The 20,744-nt window shown below is 41.2% G+C and overlaps 1 protein-coding gene across 1 annotated transcript in view; it reads left to right on the top strand.

Moving 5' to 3' along the window:
- LOC133653027 (chemokine-like protein TAFA-2) overlaps nt 1-20,744 on the top strand; it is a 308,568-nt gene that overhangs the window by 158,631 nt on the left and 129,193 nt on the right. Inside the window, exon 2 of the mRNA XM_062052021.1 lies at nt 11,440-11,540. Within this exon, the coding sequence (XP_061908005.1) occupies nt 11,441-11,540 (100 nt within the window). The 5' untranslated portion in view covers nt 11,440. The remainder of the gene's footprint in view (nt 1-11,439; nt 11,541-20,744) is intronic.

The raw sequence follows: 20,744 nt of genomic DNA, 5'->3' as shown, positions 1-20,744 counted from the left end.
ACGTTGTGTAAATTGTAAATAAAGACAAAATACAATGATTTGCAAATCCTTTTCAACCTATATTCAATTAAATAGACTGCAAAGACAAGATACTTAATGTTTGAACTGGAAAACTTGGTTATTGTCATGTCTGTGATCATGTTTTGTTTAGTTATGTCCTGTTCGGTTTTTGGACTCTTTTTAGTTCCTGTTTTCACTCCATTGTTTTGTCACTATGGTTACCCACTAGTTTCACCTGTTGCACATTTTGATTCACGCACCTGTCACTAATCATGTCTGTGTTATTTAAGCTTGTCATTTTCTGTTGGTCGTCCTGGCGACATTACCGCTGTTACCCTTGTCATTCATGCTTGTATTCCATGCCTTAGTTTTCATGCTTTTTCACGTCACAGTAAGTGTTTTCGTTTTTATGTCCATAGTTCTGCCTTTGTGCTAGTTTTGTTTTCATAGTCAAGTTTGCATTTCCGCCTTGTGCACGCTTTTTGTTTGTTCAATTTGTTAGTGTAAAAAATAAATCATGTTCCTACCTTCTCGCCATGTCCGATCCAACTTTTCTTGCATCTCGGGAAAACAAACCTCCCAAAGTCCATGTCTTGACAGAATGTTGCCAGCTATATGTTTTTCCGTGAGGAAGTTGGACGAGGGAGCGTGGGAAGTCCTGCGCGCGATGGAGGCAGAAACGCTGCGCTATTCCTCCTTGGAGCGCAGAGATTTGATGTGGGGGCCTGGAGGAGAGCTCGTGCAAATCGGAGCGTCGCCCCAGTCCCGGAAACGCAGCCAATGACGAAGGTCATTAAGGAATGCTTCCGTGAGCGGACAGGACACGCCGCTCCCGCAGGCTCCTCCCCCTCCAGGCGGAAATAGGCTGCTGCCAGCCCCGCAGTCTCAGGATGACATCACAGAGCAGATTTTTTTTTCCTCAACTCTCTTTTTTGTCAACCGCTCCCAACTAAAGACTCCATGTCAACAACTAAACTTTACCAAGACATGCTTTTAGATATCAGAGCTAGTCAGTCCAAGTCACCTGTCAAGTTTCATGCCCCGCCCACATCACAACATTTTTCTTTTTTTTCGCCCAATCATTTCCAGGTGGGAAAAAATGAAAGACATTCTGGACAATTTAGAGGGGAGGATGCCCCCCTCCTGACCTCCCTCCACCCACCCCTAAAAACGGTTCCAGACCGTGGGGAGCGCGTCTGGTATCCGCTCCTTGAGGGGGGGGCTACGGCTGGCAACTGTTCAAGTGGGGTGGCTCAGCATCGTCATGCCAAGCCACAGCCTCCAGCCTGGCCGCCACCACCAGTTCTTCGGCCTGCCAAGCCACAGCCTCCAGCCCGGCCGCCACCACCGGTCTTTCGGCCTGCTAAGCCGCAACCCCCAGCTAGACCACTTCCACCTGCCCAGTTCCAAGGCTAGCACCAGCTCCAAGGCTAGCACCACGCCAAGCTCCACCACGCCAAGCACCACGACAGGTTCCAGTTCCTGCACCACGACGCCAACCTTCAGTTCCTGCACCACGGCGGGTTCCAGTTCCTGCACCACGCCAAGCTACAGTACCTGCACCACGACAAGTTCCTGTACCTGCACCACGACAAGTTCCTGTATCTGCACCACGGTAGGTTCCTGTACCTGCACCACGGCAAGCTTCGGTACCTGCTCCACGCCGCCAAGTTCCGCCCGTAGCTGCTCCACACCGCCAAGTTCCGCCCGTAGCTGCTCCACGCCCCCAAACCCCAAGCCAAGCACCAAGCAGCCAGGGCTTAAGCCAGGACTCACCAAGCCAAGACACACCAAACCAGGACCCACCAAGCCAAGACCCACCAAGTCAAGACCCACCACGCCAAGACCCACCACGCCAGGTGGAGAAAATCCTCAGTGCTGAACTCTGTAGAATTTGCACCTGGCTCGCTGACAACAAGCTATCCATACACTTGGGTAAAACGGAATCCATCCTATTTGGGTCCCACATCAACCTTAAGAAAGTCAGTGACTTCAATGTAAAAGTGGGTGACATTGTTATCACCAGGAAAGATGAGGTCACCTACTTAGGTTCCATTCTAGAGGCTAATCTTTCCTGTGATAAAATGGCAACCAAGGTAATCAAAAAGGTCAACCAACGAACAAGATTTCTCTATAGAATCTCCTCTCTGGTCAACAAAAGCACCATGAAGATTCTAGCGGGAACTCTCATTCAACCCTTTTTCGATTACGCATGCACCTCCTGGCACCCCAGCGCCTCCAAAACCCTAAAATCTAGACTCCAAACATCCCAGAACAAGCTAGTCAGATTACTTCTAGACCTCCACCCCAGATCACACCTCACTCCTACCCACTTCTCTAAAGTGGGCTGGCTCAAGGTGGAGAACAGAGTAAAACAACGTGCACTGAGCCTAGCCTATAAAATCCGCTACACCTCCCTGATACCGAAGTACATGTCAAACTACTTCCTTAACGTAAATGACCGCCATAACCACAACACCAGAGGGAGCTCCACTAACCACGTTAAATCCAGATTCCGATCTAACAAAGGTCTTAACTCATTCTCTTTCCATGCCACATCAATGTGGAATGCACTCCCAACAGGTGTAAAAGAAAGGGCATGTTTATCCTCCTTCAAAACCGCACTAAAAGAACACCTCCAGGCAACTTCAATCGTAAACTAACACCCTCCCTTCCACATCATACCTCTTCGGATTGTAAATAATCAAATGTAGACACTTTTTCTCATACTTTCTGATTTTCTATGTGTCCACTACTTGCTGTAAAAAACCTGCATTGTTAGCCACCTCATACTAGCATTTTTTTCTACTATTTAAAAACCGGGACATGGGACACATTTCCGGTGTTGTTGTTTCCGGATGAGGAGATGCTGCTCCGTTATTGATTTAAGTAAAGTCTGAATGTCATTAAAACAGTTACCTTCATCTTTTGACACTTCTTCCACCCCGTCCTTACACGCTACACCGCTACAACAAAAATGACGGGGAGAAGACGCTGTCGAAGGTGAGCCACATAAATAAGACCGCCCACAAAACGGCGCATCCTGAAGGGACTATCAGAAAGTGGCTTGAAGATGGTCTGTAAAACATAACCTATGCAACATTTTGACCAAAGAACCACCATTACATGTTATGTAGACCACAAGGAAGTGTTTTCAATTTAAAAAAAAATAATAATAATATTGCACCTTATGTATGAAAAAATAAAAAATAGACCATTTGTCAACAGTGCGCTTTATAATCTGGTGGGTCCGGAAAATACGTTAATACAAGAGGTGTCCTGGCTGCTTCACTGTTAATATAGACCACTAAAGGAGGTGATTTGGGCATGTCCGTCATCACAAAACCACTATTTTATTTTCTGCAATGAAGTGTACAATTGCAGCAAATGCGTAAATATTCAGATTTTAAAAATACCGAATTCTTTGTCTTTTGGGTTGACGTTGTTGTTATTCAGAATATCAAGTAGCAAAAAAACTCTCTTCTACTTTTAATTACTGCTATGAGTGATGTTGTGGGAATTAAGATCCCATGGTAAATATCCTGGAGAATACTTACACCTTGAATATGAATATTTTTCCGCTAGATTTTCTCAAGGACCTATGGGAACTCAACTATTGCTCATGTGCCCGCGAGATGTCTGTCCGGCATTTGCGAGTGTGCATACAAACACACGCGCCCACGTGTGCACACGCATGCTCAAATAGAGAGCGGAGATATAAAGGGGGAGGTTGATGAGGCGTGCGGAGTGGGGAGTGCATTCCAACGGGACTAATTAAAGGAATGGAACAGACTGCACAACTCATGGGAGACCACCAATTTTTGTCCAACTATCTCTCGCTCTTCCTTTCTCTTTTGCTCCTCTGAGTTCGATTAATGAAAGCCACATCATGCAGGGCTCTAAGATCCGCTGTTGCTTTTTTTTCAAACCTATTTTGGCTGACAAAAAGCATCAGCAGCCGTGGACTGTGACGCCTATCAATAATACCCGTAAGAAACCCCTTCGCAACAACAATGATCAAATGCTGACATTGGGCCCCATTCAGCAACCGTTCTTAAGAACACATTTTGTTATGAGGCCCACTTACGAAGTTTTTAAGGCAATTTTTGTATTCACCAATGTTTTCTTAGCTGGGATTTGTTCGTAGGTAAGAACAAAATCTACAAGTGCTCCAGAGCACTCTTAGGATGGCCTATTTGTTCTAAAGTGTGACAAAGGGGCGGCGTGGCGAAGTTGGTAGAGTGGCCGTGCCAGCAATCGGAGGGTTGCTGGTTACTGGGGTTCAATCCCCACCTTCTACCATCCTAGTCACGTCTGTTGTGTCTTTGGGCAAGACACTTCACCCTTGCTCCTGATGGCTGCTGGTTAGCGCCTTGCATGGCAGCTTCCGCCATCAGTGTGTGAATGTGTGTGAATGGGTGAATGTGGAAATACTGTCAAAGCGCTTTGAGTACCTTGAAGGTAGAAAAGCGCTATACAAGTATAACCCATTTATCATTTAAGTTCCCTTACTTCTATTGTCTAATGTTACATTAATATCATAGATAGATAGATAGATAGATAGATAGATATAGACAGACAGACAGACAGACATACATATAGCAAAATGAGCAATATATAGACATTTCAAAATACCGTGTACACACACACACACACACACTCTTGCTGCTACTGCAAGATGCCACAGATCGTGCCCTGGAGAGGGAGCGCATATTTCACGACCATGTTTTGCCCAAAGTGACGAATATTTATTTGACCGCTTTGGGGCTTCCTCAGCAGTCCCCCCTTTCTTAAACTTACGTTTTGACATTAAGTATTTCCCCCGCGGGATAATACGAATTTCTCTTCTGTAATCTGTTTGTGTTTTCTCCGTGTGTCTGATGTTCGGCTTTTCCGCTGGAATTGTGCCCTTATATATGGGGAATTAAGGGTCTTTACCTATGCAAATTACGGAATTAAGGGTGTTTATATATGTATATTGGTGAAATAAGGGTGTGTTTGTATGCAAATTATGATAGACACGCACGCGCTAACCATTTGGCATTCAGCAGGTGGGAACAATTTGGGCGTTTAAGAACACGTCATGAATTTGAATGGCCTCCTCTTAGGAAATCACTTAGGAAGAAAGATAAGAGGAAACGTTAGGAACTTATTGCTGAATGGGGCCCATTGTTTGCAAGCATTTTGCATGCAGTTTGATAGTCAGTGCATCACGACACTAAGGCGACTGTGTGCCATTCAGTTGGGAACACACACTTTTATCACCGTTTGACACTGATGGAGGGTCAAAATGTTTAGCCGCTATTGATCAGAAGCACACATGAACCTTCACATATATTCCTTTTTCTCACCCCTTTCCCTTTTCCCGAGTCTCTTTCTGAAGCAATTATACATCACACACCCACAGGCTCTGCGGCAGACAGACCAAACAAGCAGTCGTAATGAAGTGGCGCCGTGTTATCACAGACATTGCACTGTGTGTGTAAATGCACTGAGGAGGAAGCAGGTATCCTTGTCTAGCAGCAGAGCCGAGGAGCGGACACGACAAAAGAGTGGGCGGCGATGAATGAGGGGTGAAAAAAGGAAACAAAATGTGGCAATAAAACGTACATGAGTATGAGTTTGTGTGTGTCTGTGATGCCCTCCAGCCTGAAAAAGCCTTGGCTCAGCCTGTCTGGCTTTGCAGCTTCCCTCAGCTTTCGAAATGCCTGCTCGCGTAGCCAGATGACTCACACACACACACACACTGCTCAGAAGTCAAGCCAGGGCTTAACGCACATTCACACATGCACTCCTCGCAGCAACATTTACATACATGCATGCAGATTTATACCCAAATATGCACAACCGGGTTTTGCTTTTGTGCGAAGCACATCTGCGTAGATTTGCACTGTTTGCTTCGTTTAGATTTCGTAGGTGCTCAAAAGCTTCTGGAAGACTTTAATTATTTTGATGATGTTGTTGTTGTGACACCTGTTCTAACCAAAGAGTAAATCAGACATACATTAACACTATTTCTTTCTTTGAGTTTACAATATTGTTTGTAACTAGTTAATTGGTAAAGTTGACATTGTGGTTCTTACTTTGAAATTGTACATAACCTCTGGAAGAAAAAATGACAAGTTAAAGTACCACTGATAGTCACTCACACACACTAGGTGCGGTGAACTTAAACTCTGCATTTGACCCATCCCCTTGTTTCACCTCCTGGTAGGTGAGGGGAGCAGTGAGGAACAGCAGTGGCAGCGCTCGGGAATTTAACCCCCAATTCCAACCCTTAATGCAAGCACTCAATGAGTCCCATTTTGATTGTCTTTGGTATGACTCGGCCGGGGTTTGAACTCACGACCTACCGATCTCAGGGCAGGCACTCTAACCACAAGGGCAGGTCGAAAAGCAGTGGTTCTTAAACTTTTTTCACCGAGTACCACCTCAGAGAAAAACTTGGCTCTCCAAGTACCACTGTAATGACCAACATTGAAAATACAGTAGCGTAGTAGGCCTAAGTATTTATTTTAAAAAAACAAAGCAGAAGTTTTATTTAAAATAGTATAATTAATATTTTTGGCCACCTTAACATTACTCACAGTTTGAACAGTAACACTCAGTGGCATGTCCAGACTTTTTTAAAGGGGTATCACCCACATAACAGTCAGTGTACCCCAGTGGCAGCTGTAGCTACTATACCACCACCAAGTATGGAGTGAATCTTCTTGTAAAACAATTGCTCACATTAAATAACACTTGCTGCTGCCGAGATTCAAAACCACATCATGCAGCATAAACGGCAAGAGCATAGACCATTATGCCACCGGACAACTATTTTATTGGTGATCAAATTGATAATAATATTGTTTTATTTCAATGGTTTGGATTAAATTTGCCGTCAAATTTAATATCGTGCGCGGTTATTCTTTTACTCTAATGGTATTTATAAAAAAAAAAATAAAAAAATTCTCTATCCAGATTCCTAACAGACCGTACCAGAAGCCCACATTTTCAATGTAGCTTTAGCAGTTTATTTGTTGCCGAAAGTCCGCGCAAAATCTGAAGCGATCTTGGGTACGACCGCAGAAGTGCCCCATCTGACACACGCTTAGAATCCCTGGCAATTAAGCACACTCTATGTGCGCACCGGCCACTCTCCTACGACGTTCGTATGCTTCAAATCGGTCTACCTCTAAGTGGGGGGGCACCTGGGGCGGCCTAATGGCTACTCAGGATCTATCAATCAATCAATCAAAGTTTATTTATATGGCCTTAAATCACAAGTGTCTCAAAAGGCTGCACAAGCCACAAAGACATCCTCGGCTCAGATCCCACATCAGGGCAAGAAAAAAACTCAACCCAATGGGATACAATGTAAAACCTTGGAGGGGACCGCAGATGTGAGGACCGGGCGACCGGTGCAATGGACGTCGAGATGGCACGTGCCACCCCAGGACAGCCCCTAAACACTTTGTTTGAGTATAGGAAAATAAAACACTGTACTTTAATCTAGTGATTCTTTTGTTGTACCACCAGATAAAGCCAGCATACCACTATGGGTACAGGTACAATAGTTTGGGAATCAATGGCCTACAGCACCCCCTACGACCCCGAGAGGGACAAGCGGTAGTAAATGGATGGATGGCTTACAGTACTACTGTATCTATCCATCATCGTTATACTGAATCTAGGGGAAACCCTGTAGGCATTACCGGAAGTTGATTTCACAGAGCGCATATTAGCGAACACAAATACTATTAATCACGGCAGACTTTATGAGCGCTAAAGACGACTACTTTGGGACAAATGATTCAGAACCTTATATTTTTGATTCTGAATGCCCCTACCATCATGTAGCACTAGCGCTAAACAATAAATACAAAATATGAACATAACTGATGGGATGTTGTATCTTATATAAGTTAACTTATATGAGTAAACTTTTGGTCCTCGTTTCAATGGTGAATTGAGTATAATCCTCACTCCTCTGGTAAATAATTTTGCAAGGAAACACGCATCTTGGACCAAAATGATCCAAATCGGATTTTTTCCAGCTGACTGTTTACACTGCAATTAAAGTGTGATCTTTATCAGACTCCAGTATAAACGCGCTCAGGCCCCAATGTGGCCCGAATGTGGCCTCAACGTCACTTGCATGCGTAGTTCGATAAAGTGAAAACAAAGGAAGTTGACCGGATACCATAAATAAACTAGGAAGTCGCTACTAATAGTACTTTGCAAAATGAAAGTTGCCACACCTTAAAATTAGTGTTTCTTTACGTGAAAATAAATTAAAGTAATATAATTTAGAAATGGTTATATAGTGTAATATAGTTGGTAGGGTTCTAATCTAAAAATGGCTTTTAAGTAAAGGAGACAGCGACATCTGCGTGGATCTATGTTAGCTTTTTTTTTTTCAACTATCTATACATCTATCCATATACAGTCGTGGTCAAAAGTTTACATACACTTGTGAAGGACATAATGTCATGGCTGTCTTGAGTTTCCAATAATTTCTGCAACTCTTTATTTTTTTGTGATAGTGTGATTGGAGCACATACTTGTTGGTCACAAAAAACATTCATGAAGTTTGGTTATTTTATGAATTTATTATGGGTCTACTGAAAATGTGACCACATCTGCTGGGTCAAAAGTATACATACAGCAATGTTAATATTTGGTTACATGTCCCTTGGCAAGTTTCACTGCAATAAGGCGCTTTTGGTAGTAAACTTCCACAAGCTTCTGGCAAGCTTCTGGTTGAGTTTGTGACCACTCCTCTTGACAAAATTGGTGCAGTTCAGCTAAATGTGTTGGTTTTCTGACATGGACTTGTTTCTACAGCGTTGTCCACACATTTAAGTCAGGACTTTGGGAAGGCCATTCTAAAACCTTAATTCTAGCCTGATTTTGCCATTCCTTTACCACTTTTGACTTGTGTTTGGGGTCATTGTCCTGTTGGAACACCCAACTGTGCCCAAGACCCACCCTCCTGGCTGATGATTTTAGGTTGTCCTGAAGAATGTGGAGGTAATCCTCCCTTTTCATTGTCCCATTTACTCTGTGTAAAGCACCAGTTCCATTGGCAGCAAAACAGTCCTAGAGCATAATACTACCACCACCATGCTTGACGGTAGGCTTGGTGTTCCTGGTGAGGCCTTTAATCTCAGGAACACCATATATATATATATATATATATATATATATATATATATATATATATATATATATATATATATATATATATGAAGGCCCAAACATCAGATTTGAAGCACTCTGAAGCGTTTAGACTGGCAATCTGTGTCACTCGTGGGCAAAAAAATCAGATTTGGTGTGCAGTGTAAATAGGGCCTTATTGCATCTGCCTATAGCGGGGGTCGGCAACCCGCGGCTCTAGAGCCGCATGCGGCTCTTTAGCGCCGCCCTAGTGGCTCTCTGGAGATTTTTCAAAAATGTATGAAGAATGGAAAAAGATGAGGGAAAAAAATCTATTTTTTTGTTTTAGTATGGTTTCTGTAGGAGGACAAACATGACACAAACCTCCCTAATTGTTATAAAGCACACTGTTTATATTAAACATGCTTCACTGATTCGAGTATTTGGCGAGCGCCGTTTTGTCCTACTTATTTTGGCGGTCCTTGAACTCACCGTATAGTTTGTTTACATGTATAACTTTCTCCGACTTCCTAGGACGTGTTTTATGCCACTTTTTCTGTCTCATTTTGTCCACCACACTTTAAACGTTGTGCATGAATGCACAAAAGTGAGTTTTGTTGATTGTTATTGACTTGTGTGGAGTGCTAATCAGACGTATTTGGTCACTGCATGACTGCAAGCTAATCGATGCTAACATGCTATTTAGGCTAGCGATGTGTACATATTGCATCATTATGCCTCATTTGTAGCTTCCTTTAAGTCCTCTTAATTACATTTATATCTCATGACACATGTAATATGGCTTTTAATTTGTTGCGGCTCCAGACAGATTTGTTTTTGTATTTTTGGTCCAATATGGCTCTTTCAACATTTTGGGTTGCCGACCCCTGGCCTATAGGAACGTATTCGGGTCTCAGATGAATTTCAAAGTTGACTAACCTAGTCTTTTGACCACAACCTTCTATTATAAAAGTGGGCATGATTTTTATCCAGCATTAACATATACAAACGTTTCAGTAACAGCTCAGTAACTAACTTTCCTCCTGCTCGTAGCCGAATAAGCAGTGTGGGTGTCTCTGTGAGCAAGGCTCTGTGTTACTATGCAAGAAGAGTAGTTCCTCTGTGTCAGTTCTTACAATAACAATGTCACTATAGCTTGGTTAATATGCAGGTCACAAGCACAATACGTTTTTTTTTTGCAGGGTTTTATATTGTTAGCCACCTTTTGCTAGCAGACAAGAGAATGACATGCATGTTATTGTCTCAAATAGGGATTGTGAATGATGGGCAACATTCCTAAAACAATTCAGTGGTCTGGTTTATCTGCATCCATGCACTTCTTGTTTCAAGTAAAACAAGTTCAAGCAACTGATTGCCAGCAACACATTTTTTTTTTCATTGCCAGTCTCCAGCAGTGATGTATTCACAGTCTAATTCAGTCCAAATGTAAACAAACCTACTGGCAAAGCATACTTTATCGTCCCTGCTTGATAAATGGAGTTTGTTCTCCGCTGTGTGCACTTTTTATTGCTGTCAAAGCTTAGATAAAGTGCTTTAGTCACATGCATCACTCCGCAACACCGCTACGTAAACACCTGCTATCATTTCGCCACAGAAACATGCGCACATCGCATAATGGGGCGCGTCCTCTCCTAGAATATAACAATGCAGAAAGGTGATTCATTATTAATCCAACCTTTCTCATAAATAAAATAGCACTGGTTTATTCTGTTTTTAATAATGTGCTGTGCGGGCGTGTGTTTTCTCAGCAGACTGGAGAATCTGCTTTGCTTGAGATGACAAGTGTTGTTCATTTAGACGATGCCAGCTATTTACAGCCATTCAAATTTATGTACAAACACACACAGACGCGACGACTATATTAATAACACAACCTGGCATGTCTGTTTTTTGACATTGTGTTCCAGTTGGCTGTAAACATAGGAAATTAAACAGTGACTTCCCTAAAATCTCTTGCCCTCCATCCTTTATCTCTTTGTGTCTGTCTCCCCGTCTCGTACCTTTTCCCGCATAGCTCCCAAACGGTTTTAATGATTAGGATGAAAGCAATATTTGAATGTTTTTTTTTCTCTCCATGGGCAAGGTGGTGATATGCTTGTTGAGCTCGCTGCTTTCTTAGAGTTCCTGATGTTTAATGCATGTGTGCTTTACACAGGCAGTAAGCGGGAGGACGTTAATGTGCGCCTGCATAAATGGCTATTTGACGTCAGAGAAATCTACGTGTGTGTGTTCTCTAACAAAGTATTCATGTTTTTTTCTTCTCCTTTCTGGCAGAATGCGAGAGCGGGGCCTTTGTATGTGCGGAGTTGGTGTGTGGAGTCTACTGCTGTCTCTTTGTCTGGCCTCCCTCACTCATGCACACAGGAGCCACACAGGTAGGATGGCTTTTGTTTGAAGCGGCACTAGTCCTAACAGAAAATACTTGCTTTGATGCTACGTTGGTTTTGTAATAAAAGGTAGGTAGGTAGGTAGGTCTTTATTGTCATTGCACAAGTACAACAAAACTTTGTTTTCAGCACAAACCCGTGCACAGGGTTACAGAACAGGAACGCTGATGGGTCGCCACAAGGCGCCCCGTAAAAGATGGGAAAAAGGTAAACGCTGGGGCAGGATGAGTAAAAAAATACAATTGGAGTGAAAAAAAACCTCCATAGCAAAGCACATATACATATTACAACATACATCTCAAGACTTGCAACAGAGGGGAGGGAGTGGGAGCCACGGTGGCAGGCTGCAGCTCTTCAGGCGCTGCCCAACAGTCCAACACCCCGAAGGGATTTGCGTCAAGGGTGGATGGATTGGGGGGTGGGGTATGTGTGTGTGGCGTAAATTTTCTTTGGATGCATGTGTGTGTGTGTGTAAGCCTGCCGCGTGTCTCTGTTCCGCGGCCTCAACAACAACAGGTGTGTGTCCGTGAGAGACAAGAAGGAAGTTTGTTGTGTCTTCGCCGCACTGTCCTTCGGGAGAGTCTCGAAGCCAGGGAAACAATCCAAGTTAGAATGCTTTGTATGCGAGTGAAAATAAAATGAGCTTTTCACTCTAAATTGTCTATGACTGGTCCTCAAAAGGACATATTGTGTATGTCAGACGTTTTAAAATTGTGGAACACCAACCCTAGCCCCATCAGAAAACATACAATGGCCATGGCTTCCCTCACCCATCATTGCCCCTTTCTATGTACAATAAATACGTTTTTTTCAACATTAAAATGGAAACCTTCAAATTACTTAACTAAACAATGTTAATTCAAGAACATATTTTTCTTTTCTAAATCAGGTGAAAGAATACAGAAATTAGTTTCACGTCAATGCTATTCATACTTAACATTTGCTGAAATAAAATCTGGACCTAAGCAAGGCAAGGTGAAGTTTTCTTCTCTTTTCTTACCATAGGTGCTGAAAACAAGTCAATTTTGCCTTTTGATATAGATCAGGGGTGTCAAACTAATTTTAGCTCCAGGGCCGCATGGAGGAAAATCTATTCCCCAAGTGGACCGGAATGGTAAAATCATGGCATGATAACTTAAAAATAAAAACAACTCCAGGTTTTTTTGTTTTTTTTTACTTTGGCCAAAAATAGAACCAACACATTATGAAAATTTACAAATTTAAAAAATAATCCTCTGGACAAAACACTTCAAGTTTGTTGAAAATTCTGAGGAAATTGGTGCAGTTTCAAAAACACAAATGAGCATAGACTTCGTCTCGGTGTATCTACAAAGCCAGGATTAAACTTTAAATCACAGTCTTTCTGGGATTGAATACAAATACGACATGTAATCGCTGCGAGGTATCAAATACCTCCTTTGTCATGTCCATGTATCAATCCAGGGCTAACTCAACAAACCGTAAGAAACAGAGGTAAAAACTATTTGAAAGGGTTATGTTTTCTCGTTTTTGACAGATACATTATGGGAGAGTAAGGGTGCCAAATAACGATGTGTTCGAAGCAGAAGACATGAAACGGCAGGTTTTAAGTTTCATTTGGGTCAAGGGAGAGGATCCGCAGCCACGCTTTACTTTGTACCTCTTGTTAATCCTAACATAATTGCTATTGTGCCATCCAGTGGACACATTTAGAACAGCAGTTTCTTTTTTTTATTGATTGATTGAAACTTTTATGAGTAGATTGCACTGTACAGTACATATTCTGTACAATTGACCACTAAATGGTAACACCCGAATACGTTTTTCAACCTGTTTAAGTCGAGGTCCACGTAAATCAATTCAATTCACTCAAAAAAATGCAGCTCATTTTAATACTTAGCACGCGGGCCGTTTGACACCCCTGATATAGATAATGTCAGTTTAGCACCTTTATAATTATAGCGCAATTTCTTTATGTTTATCAAGCTTCTGTGCCTCCCCCCGGAGTTGTCAGGCACCCCAAACTGGAGGAGTGCTTCATACTTTGGTAACATACTTATGCCTGCATTTATGGTAACCCCAGATCTCCGATTTAAGTGGTCTATACAGTAACTGTGTTTCTTAACTATAGGGCAGGGGGCCCATTGTTGGGGCGCGAGGGCCCCACGAAATGCCGCCAAAAAATATCGGTTTCTCAGCTGTAGTCCATAGGGGTTGCAGCAGTACTCAGTTGTAATACACTTTTCCACCACTTGTGTCAGTAATAACAATTTCAAACAAACAGAAGTAGTCTGGAGCTAAAGTCATAGAGAAGTATTTTGAGTGCAAAAAATATGCCAAAAGTTGTGAAGTTTTATTTTTTTTGCACTGAAAACTTTTTTGACCGTTTAGTCAACAAACATTCATTATAAATGTATTTAATTTAGCACAACATAATTGTATGTAAACTAATTTTATTTATGTGTCCCTTCTAATGTGTTATATTTGATTACTATTGTAATAAAATCATAATATAGTTTCATATAATTTGACAAGGCTGTACACTGTAAGTAGGTTAGATATAATTAATTATTATGATTAAAATCAAGAGTAAGCTTACTAATTCAACGTTAATATCGGGTGGGCCCCGGGCTACGGTGGCCTGGAAGTGCAAAACACTTTAACACTTCATTAAACAAATTATAATTACAAAAAACAAAAGACGACACTCTCTACAATTTCAGAAAACACAAAAACAAAAAACACAACTAACTTACAATTTCAGAAAACAAATGAACAAAAAACGACCGGTAAACACTTTACAATTACAGAGAAAACACAAAAAAAGCAGAAACTGGAAAGGGAATGTGCTAAATGACAGATTGACAGCTAAGTCAGCCAATCATTTTGTCCACATCTTTACTTCTTCATTCGGGCTCTGTGGACATAAACAACATGATTGGCTGATTTAGCTATCAATCTCGGCTTGTGGGACATTCCCTTTACAATTGTAAATTGTTTCATCTTTTGTTTTTGGATTTTCTGAAATTCTAAAGTGTTCCGTCTTATGTTAATGTGTTTTCTGACATTGTATGTTGTTTCGGCTTTTGTTCTCGTGTTTTGTAAAAGTGAAAACATTGTTTTGTCTTTTGTTTTTGCGTTTCTGTAATTGTAATTTGTTTCACGAAATGTTAAAGTGTTTTGCACTTGCAGGCCACCGTACCGGGCTCCTCTGTAGTGGAAAAAGTTGGGCAGGTTAAGAACACCTGACCTCTAATAATAGTGGACCTGCCTGGACACTTCTTATATTGCTCCACTGTTTACATTTGTATTCAGTGTTGTGCACTGTTTTTACAGAACGTCCCTGCACATGAAATTGGACCAGGCTTCTTTGTGACTATGACATCTATCATATACTTCTGTAACAAGCTGGTCAACAAATGCATTTTTACAATTGTTGATTGTAGACCACAGAAGATTGACAGCAAAAACACTTTCTGCTTCTTCAAATCTATATTGCTGATCATCCATGCTAGACCTCTGCTGCTGGTGCTGATCTTGTCTAAAATAAAACATCTTTATAATAGAGCTGTCAAGATTACCTCATTAATTTGAATTAATCCAACATCATCATCAATCCGACTAAATCATTTACATTAATTAATTCTATTTACAGTGCAGTAAGACTCGAAATCCCTGAACGCCTCTGGCAATGCATTTCAGGCCATTCCAAGGAGTGTTATCGTTTCACATGCGCAAATAGGCAGTTTATACGGTGGTGAAAGGCTACAGTAGCGAACAAGTCATGATGGAAGATGCTCTTTGAGAAATTGGAACACACGCACAAAAAAATACAACAAATTATTATTCACACTAGCAGGAAGGAATTTTTTCACCGAAGCATTTTCATCCTAAATTACCACATCGTTGATATAAATGGAGTTACAGGTCCACATTAATGTGGATACATGTATGTTTATGCACGGCACAAACAAAAAAACAATCATGCTGTTTTGGCCCTGATTTTCCACCTTTTGACCAAAGACAACAAATGCCAGATTATCTTGTGTTTTATAAATTGTATTTTGGTTTGAGGTGTGTTAAAAAAGAAAGTTTTGACAACTGACTCCAAAACGGGTTAGGGCCTACAATCGCATTTAACTTTTTTATGATCAAAAGTCTTTATGTCTGTGGGGAAAGCAAACACTTTAGCTAGTTTAATGACCTTATTGTCTGGGCTTGAGAGCACAGCCAAATAAACCACACCTACTACATTTTACGCAGAAAGATTTTGTAAATGTTTATTTATTTTTCTTACTTGTTTCAAAACAGTGTCTGTAACATGGCTGATCAAACACAACAGAAGTCATCGTCATGAACCCACTAGCTGAGAAAGCTAGCTCTCCAATCAGCTAAACAGACTCAATAACTCCACAGTGACATTTTGGTAAATTTACCGAGACATTTGTGAAACTGAATTAATTAAAAAAGAATGCCTTTGTAAGTTAACGATCTAACACAGAAACCCGTAAACGTGTTAGCATATTTGCTAATGCTAACAACACCAGCTTGATCACATTAGTACAGCAAATACAAATATGCATGAAAACACTCCTTCTGACATCATACATGGACAATTTAGTAAGTATGAATAATTTTAGTTATAAATTGTAAAAATTACGAACTTAGCTTGGAGTGATGAATGAAGAATCCATACGAGTGGAAACACTATGGACAAATAGACGACGTCACAGCACTTGTATTTCAGGTAGAAAGCACTGAACAGAAGGAAATACTGTACACATTCACCCCCCAGCACCTGCAGTGAGCAAACTTGTCCAAAAGATGGCACCATAGCACAAAAAACACACCTTTTTAGTGTCCTTTCTTGTGTGTTTTTTTAAAACTATTTGCAATATGGCCGTCAGCGAAGAAAAATCCATAAACTAGCCGCACCATTTTATAAGCACAGGAAAAAAGTAACGGTTTATAGTCTGTAATTTACGGTATGTTTAGGTCTTAGTGACGCTCGGTTGTTAATAGCAGCTATTACTGTACGTTAATTTTCACCTCGAGTTCGCTCAACAGATTTTTAAGTTAGTGTTCACGCCGTTTTCATGATTTTTTTCACAATCTTTTTTTTTTTCAGTTGGGATTTTTCTGTCAAAAATAGTCATATATTTTCTTCCATTTTGTCTGATTTTGTGTTCCGTTTGTGTACCCTGCGTTCTGTCCGTGTGCAGCTTGCATAGGCTCCAGACCCCGAGAGGGACAAGCGGTAGAAATGGATGGATGGATAGGTTGTTGCTTAGTTTCTTTTTCTTTGATTTTGTGAGGTCATGTTTTTCAGGCTTGGAGGACTAGAGCCTGGCTCGGTGGTGGGACAGAATCAGTCAGTACGTGTCCATGCACCAAATTAGTCAGAGTTCTCAATTAGTTTGGCTCTAAATAGGCATCCTACAACCCATAGGAACACCTTAATCAGATCATATTAGTTGTTTTTTTTCAAACCTAGATTATGCGGAAAAAACAGATCTTTCGACTGCCGGAGGGTACCCTTCGTATCGCGCATGCACCAGTGTCAACACGCGAGATACAACTGGAAGTAGATACCATTCTATAAAAACCGAAACAAAAATTGTAATGAAAAGGAGACAGTTTATTTGCTTCACATAGTAAAAAAACGTAATATTTCAAAGTGCATCGATTGGAGATAAAATACATTTATTTAAGAAGGTAGCGAAGAAAATGTAGAATGACGGCTTCATTCATTCAGACTACCAAACGAAATACGAATGACATGAAAGAGAATAAGGCAGGTATATTAAATGTGAACATTTAAGCCTACACACAACTCTTCATTCTGCGTTTGTGCGCTGTAAACTGATTAGCAATAACTTTGTATTCCACACAAGTCCAGAACAATAGCAACCCTCTGTGACGATCTGTCACTCCACTTCTGTTTGTGTTTCCTTGTGTTGTGTTTATTTCCTGTCAGCGCTCATATTGGATTTCCATTTTCTGCATGTCTCCTTTGAGCGCTCGTTTCCCTCACCTGTCCCTGATTGGCAGCCCAGCACACCTACTTGCAGTTGCCAAGCAGTTGCCAATCAGGCTGCTATTTAAGCCTGTTCCCCGGTGCTGGAGGATTGTTACTATGTTTTGAACCGCCGCATGCATGATTGCTTCTCCTTATTTGCGAGTATTAAAAGACTCTTACCTGCACATCGATCTCCTGGTTCCTGCATCTTGGGGTCACAACTACTGCAGTCATGCTGGTTCCTGACACCCTCATGTGGAACAGTATCGGTCGCGGCACATAGGCCTACTGTCTTTTCCTTCGGATTTAAAACTCCTTTATTAATGCACAGAGCCTTATCGTAGCGCAATCTAAGATAATTTCTTGATGCTGTCTGGCATTTAACATAAAAATAACTATTACGCATGTACTATTTGTAATCAGTGCAGGTAGTACTTGAATGGAGCCGCCGAAACGTAGTGCGACGTCTTAGGTCAACCAGAAAAGCAACATATTTATCCACACTAAAAGGAAATAAGCGCTCCACAGTGTACGGGAGGCACGTAGCGTGTGACCAATAGTCGCATTAGAGAGTGTGTATGGACACTTAGACTTCACATATAGGTGTGAAAATACAAAAAAACAAACTATTTGAGAAATCAGACTAATTTAGTGCATGGAAACATAGTGACTGTGTGTGTGGTGTGTTGTGTAGTAGTACCCCACACATGTAACAATCAAAACTGTTCAGGGCTTAATTGTTTCTCTTTTTGTGTGGCGTTTAACCTCAGCATGCAGAGAGGCAGGCGTAGTGCAGGTAAACAATTTATCTAATTGCAAAAACAAGCAATGCAGAATTTAGCAGCGCAAAGCTGAAACATTTGGAAGGTAGAATGCACAAAAGCAAATTATCCAGCACTGCTGGCATAAGAACCCCCCCTGATTAGTGATTGCCAGCAGGTGAATCTCAAGCCTGAAGTAAAGTGGCTGGGAAACAAAGACAGAAAGGAAGTAGAATGAGAAATACAAGCTCTGGTCAGGGAATAATACAAAATATAGGAAACTAGTAGGTATCATGACCAAAGGTGTTTAATAAAGACGTCCATTCCCTTCTTCTTTATTGAGTCTCTTTGCCCATGCAAGATAAAACATCAATAATATAGATTTTTTATTATAATATGTAATCGTGATTATTTAGAGCAACCATGTGATTAATTTGATTTTAAAAAATGTAATCGTCTGGCAGCACTAGTTTATACCTGATTCACAAGAATTTATGAGACCCCAGAGGCTTCTTTCCGGGAAGCATTTTCTTAAAATTCTTCCAATAAACTGGAGGAATGGCTCGAGTAACCCCCAAAAAACAGGTATTCAGGTAAAAGGGGCCTTTCTCATTGTTGCAGTCCCATCAGGGAAGGGATGACTCTGAAAAATGCCTGTAGGTTGCGACACAGACAACGAGCAATGAGCCTTATGGTTTAGAAATCCTCTGTTGCATTATATCCCTCCCATGTGAGCCAAGTGTCTGAGTCACAAGTATAATTGAGCCCAGAGGCCTAATACGCGTCTCCATTTTATTTCTCATGTGAGGGCTAGATTGCTTTACCCTTACAGTCCAAAATGGTCACCTGTGTCAAGCTGAAAATGACCTCCCTTTATTGGTATAACTGTACAAGACTGATGCTAACTCCGCATCATTTGTGTTCAAACATACATAATTCATATGTGCTCGATCTCAGACAATTCATTGTTGCAATTGAGCAATTGTGTGGCGTAATAGTTGCATGTCTAATTTGACATTTTTGACAAATTATAAACTGATTACAATGTAAAATTTCCACACACACTGGTAAGTTTAGAGCAGTCTGTACAGAACGTGAATATACAGGTCACTTGTGTTGAGATACTTCAGTTTTGTCGTGTCAAGTTCATTTTAATTAGTGCTTTTAAAAATATTTTTTAAATCAAACGCATGTTTTTGTTTTGATTAATCACGATTCATTGCATTAAAATACTTGCTTGCATAATTTAATTCAACTTTAAAAAAAGACCCCAATATTTTGACACAAATGTAATTTTATTGTCAGAATGTCACATATGGAAAAATTGTTAAACATACATCAATGCACGCCATTTATTTACTTAAAACTTGGTAATAGTTTTATCTGTAGGTCATTCGGTCAGTGTACGCAGGTGAGGGAGAGCCTCACTTGTCATGATGGAAAAAAAAGGTTTACATTTCTCTACTAAACTATGTTATACATGTATTTTCTGTATGATTATAATTGTTTATTTTTTACTTGAGTAAAAATCCCAAAATGTGTACACAAACCTAACATGAAGCTTCTGGGTCTTGTGCCGCCCCTCGTTCTTGACTGTCTTTGGGGAAGCGTAAAAGACTCAGGGCATGGTTCGCTGGCTGGTCGGCTTGTCTCGATGTCACCAAAATAATGTTTGCGTAGACATTTTTATAAAATGAATTTCTAGCTTGTACACTGTAAAATCTGCAGCCTGTTTCATGATTTCAATGTAAGTTTGACATTATTATTCTTGATAATCGGATTATAAATGGAGAAATGAGATGCTGTAGGCACTGTATTATAGTGCCTCTTGTAGTGCTCTGACATACCCCTCGGTGAGAAGTGGGGGCGATAGTATGTTCGCAGATGCATGTTGCTACCCATAGGAAGCTATCGATTGTATGTTTTCTCTTTTTTTTCTTTGCCAGATGCAAGAACAACGTTTTAATGCTCTGAGTAAATTAATGAAAATGGCTGCCAATATGGTTGAGTATCAATCAATCAAAGTTCATTTATATAGCCCTTCATAACAAGTGTCTCAAAGGGCTGCACAAGCCACAACGACATCCTCGGCTCAGATCCCACATCAGGGCAAGAAAAAACTCAACCCAATGGGATACAATGAGAAACCTTGGAGGGGACCACAGATGTGGGGACCCCCCCCCCCCCCCCCCCCTCACCCCTGGGCAACCGGTGCAATGGACGTCGAGTGGATCTAGTTAATAGAGTGAGGGTCCAGTCCGTAGTAGGGCCAGCAGGGGATCATCTTGAGTGGAGCATCTTGAGTCAGCAGTGCAGAGACATCCCCAACTGATGCACAGATGAGTGGTCCACCCCGGGTACCGATTTTGAACAGCTAGCGTTTCATCTGTGGTCACCCCTAATAACCTCTCAATGCAGGAGAGGTGGGCAGAG

The sequence above is a fragment of the Entelurus aequoreus genome, linkage group LG07, assembly GCF_033978785.1.
Source record: "Entelurus aequoreus isolate RoL-2023_Sb linkage group LG07, RoL_Eaeq_v1.1, whole genome shotgun sequence".
In the NCBI taxonomy this organism is placed as follows: Eukaryota; Metazoa; Chordata; class Actinopteri; order Syngnathiformes; family Syngnathidae; genus Entelurus; species Entelurus aequoreus.
Note: the sequence above shows the minus strand (reverse complement) of the source record. Positions and strands in the feature narration are given on the sequence as shown.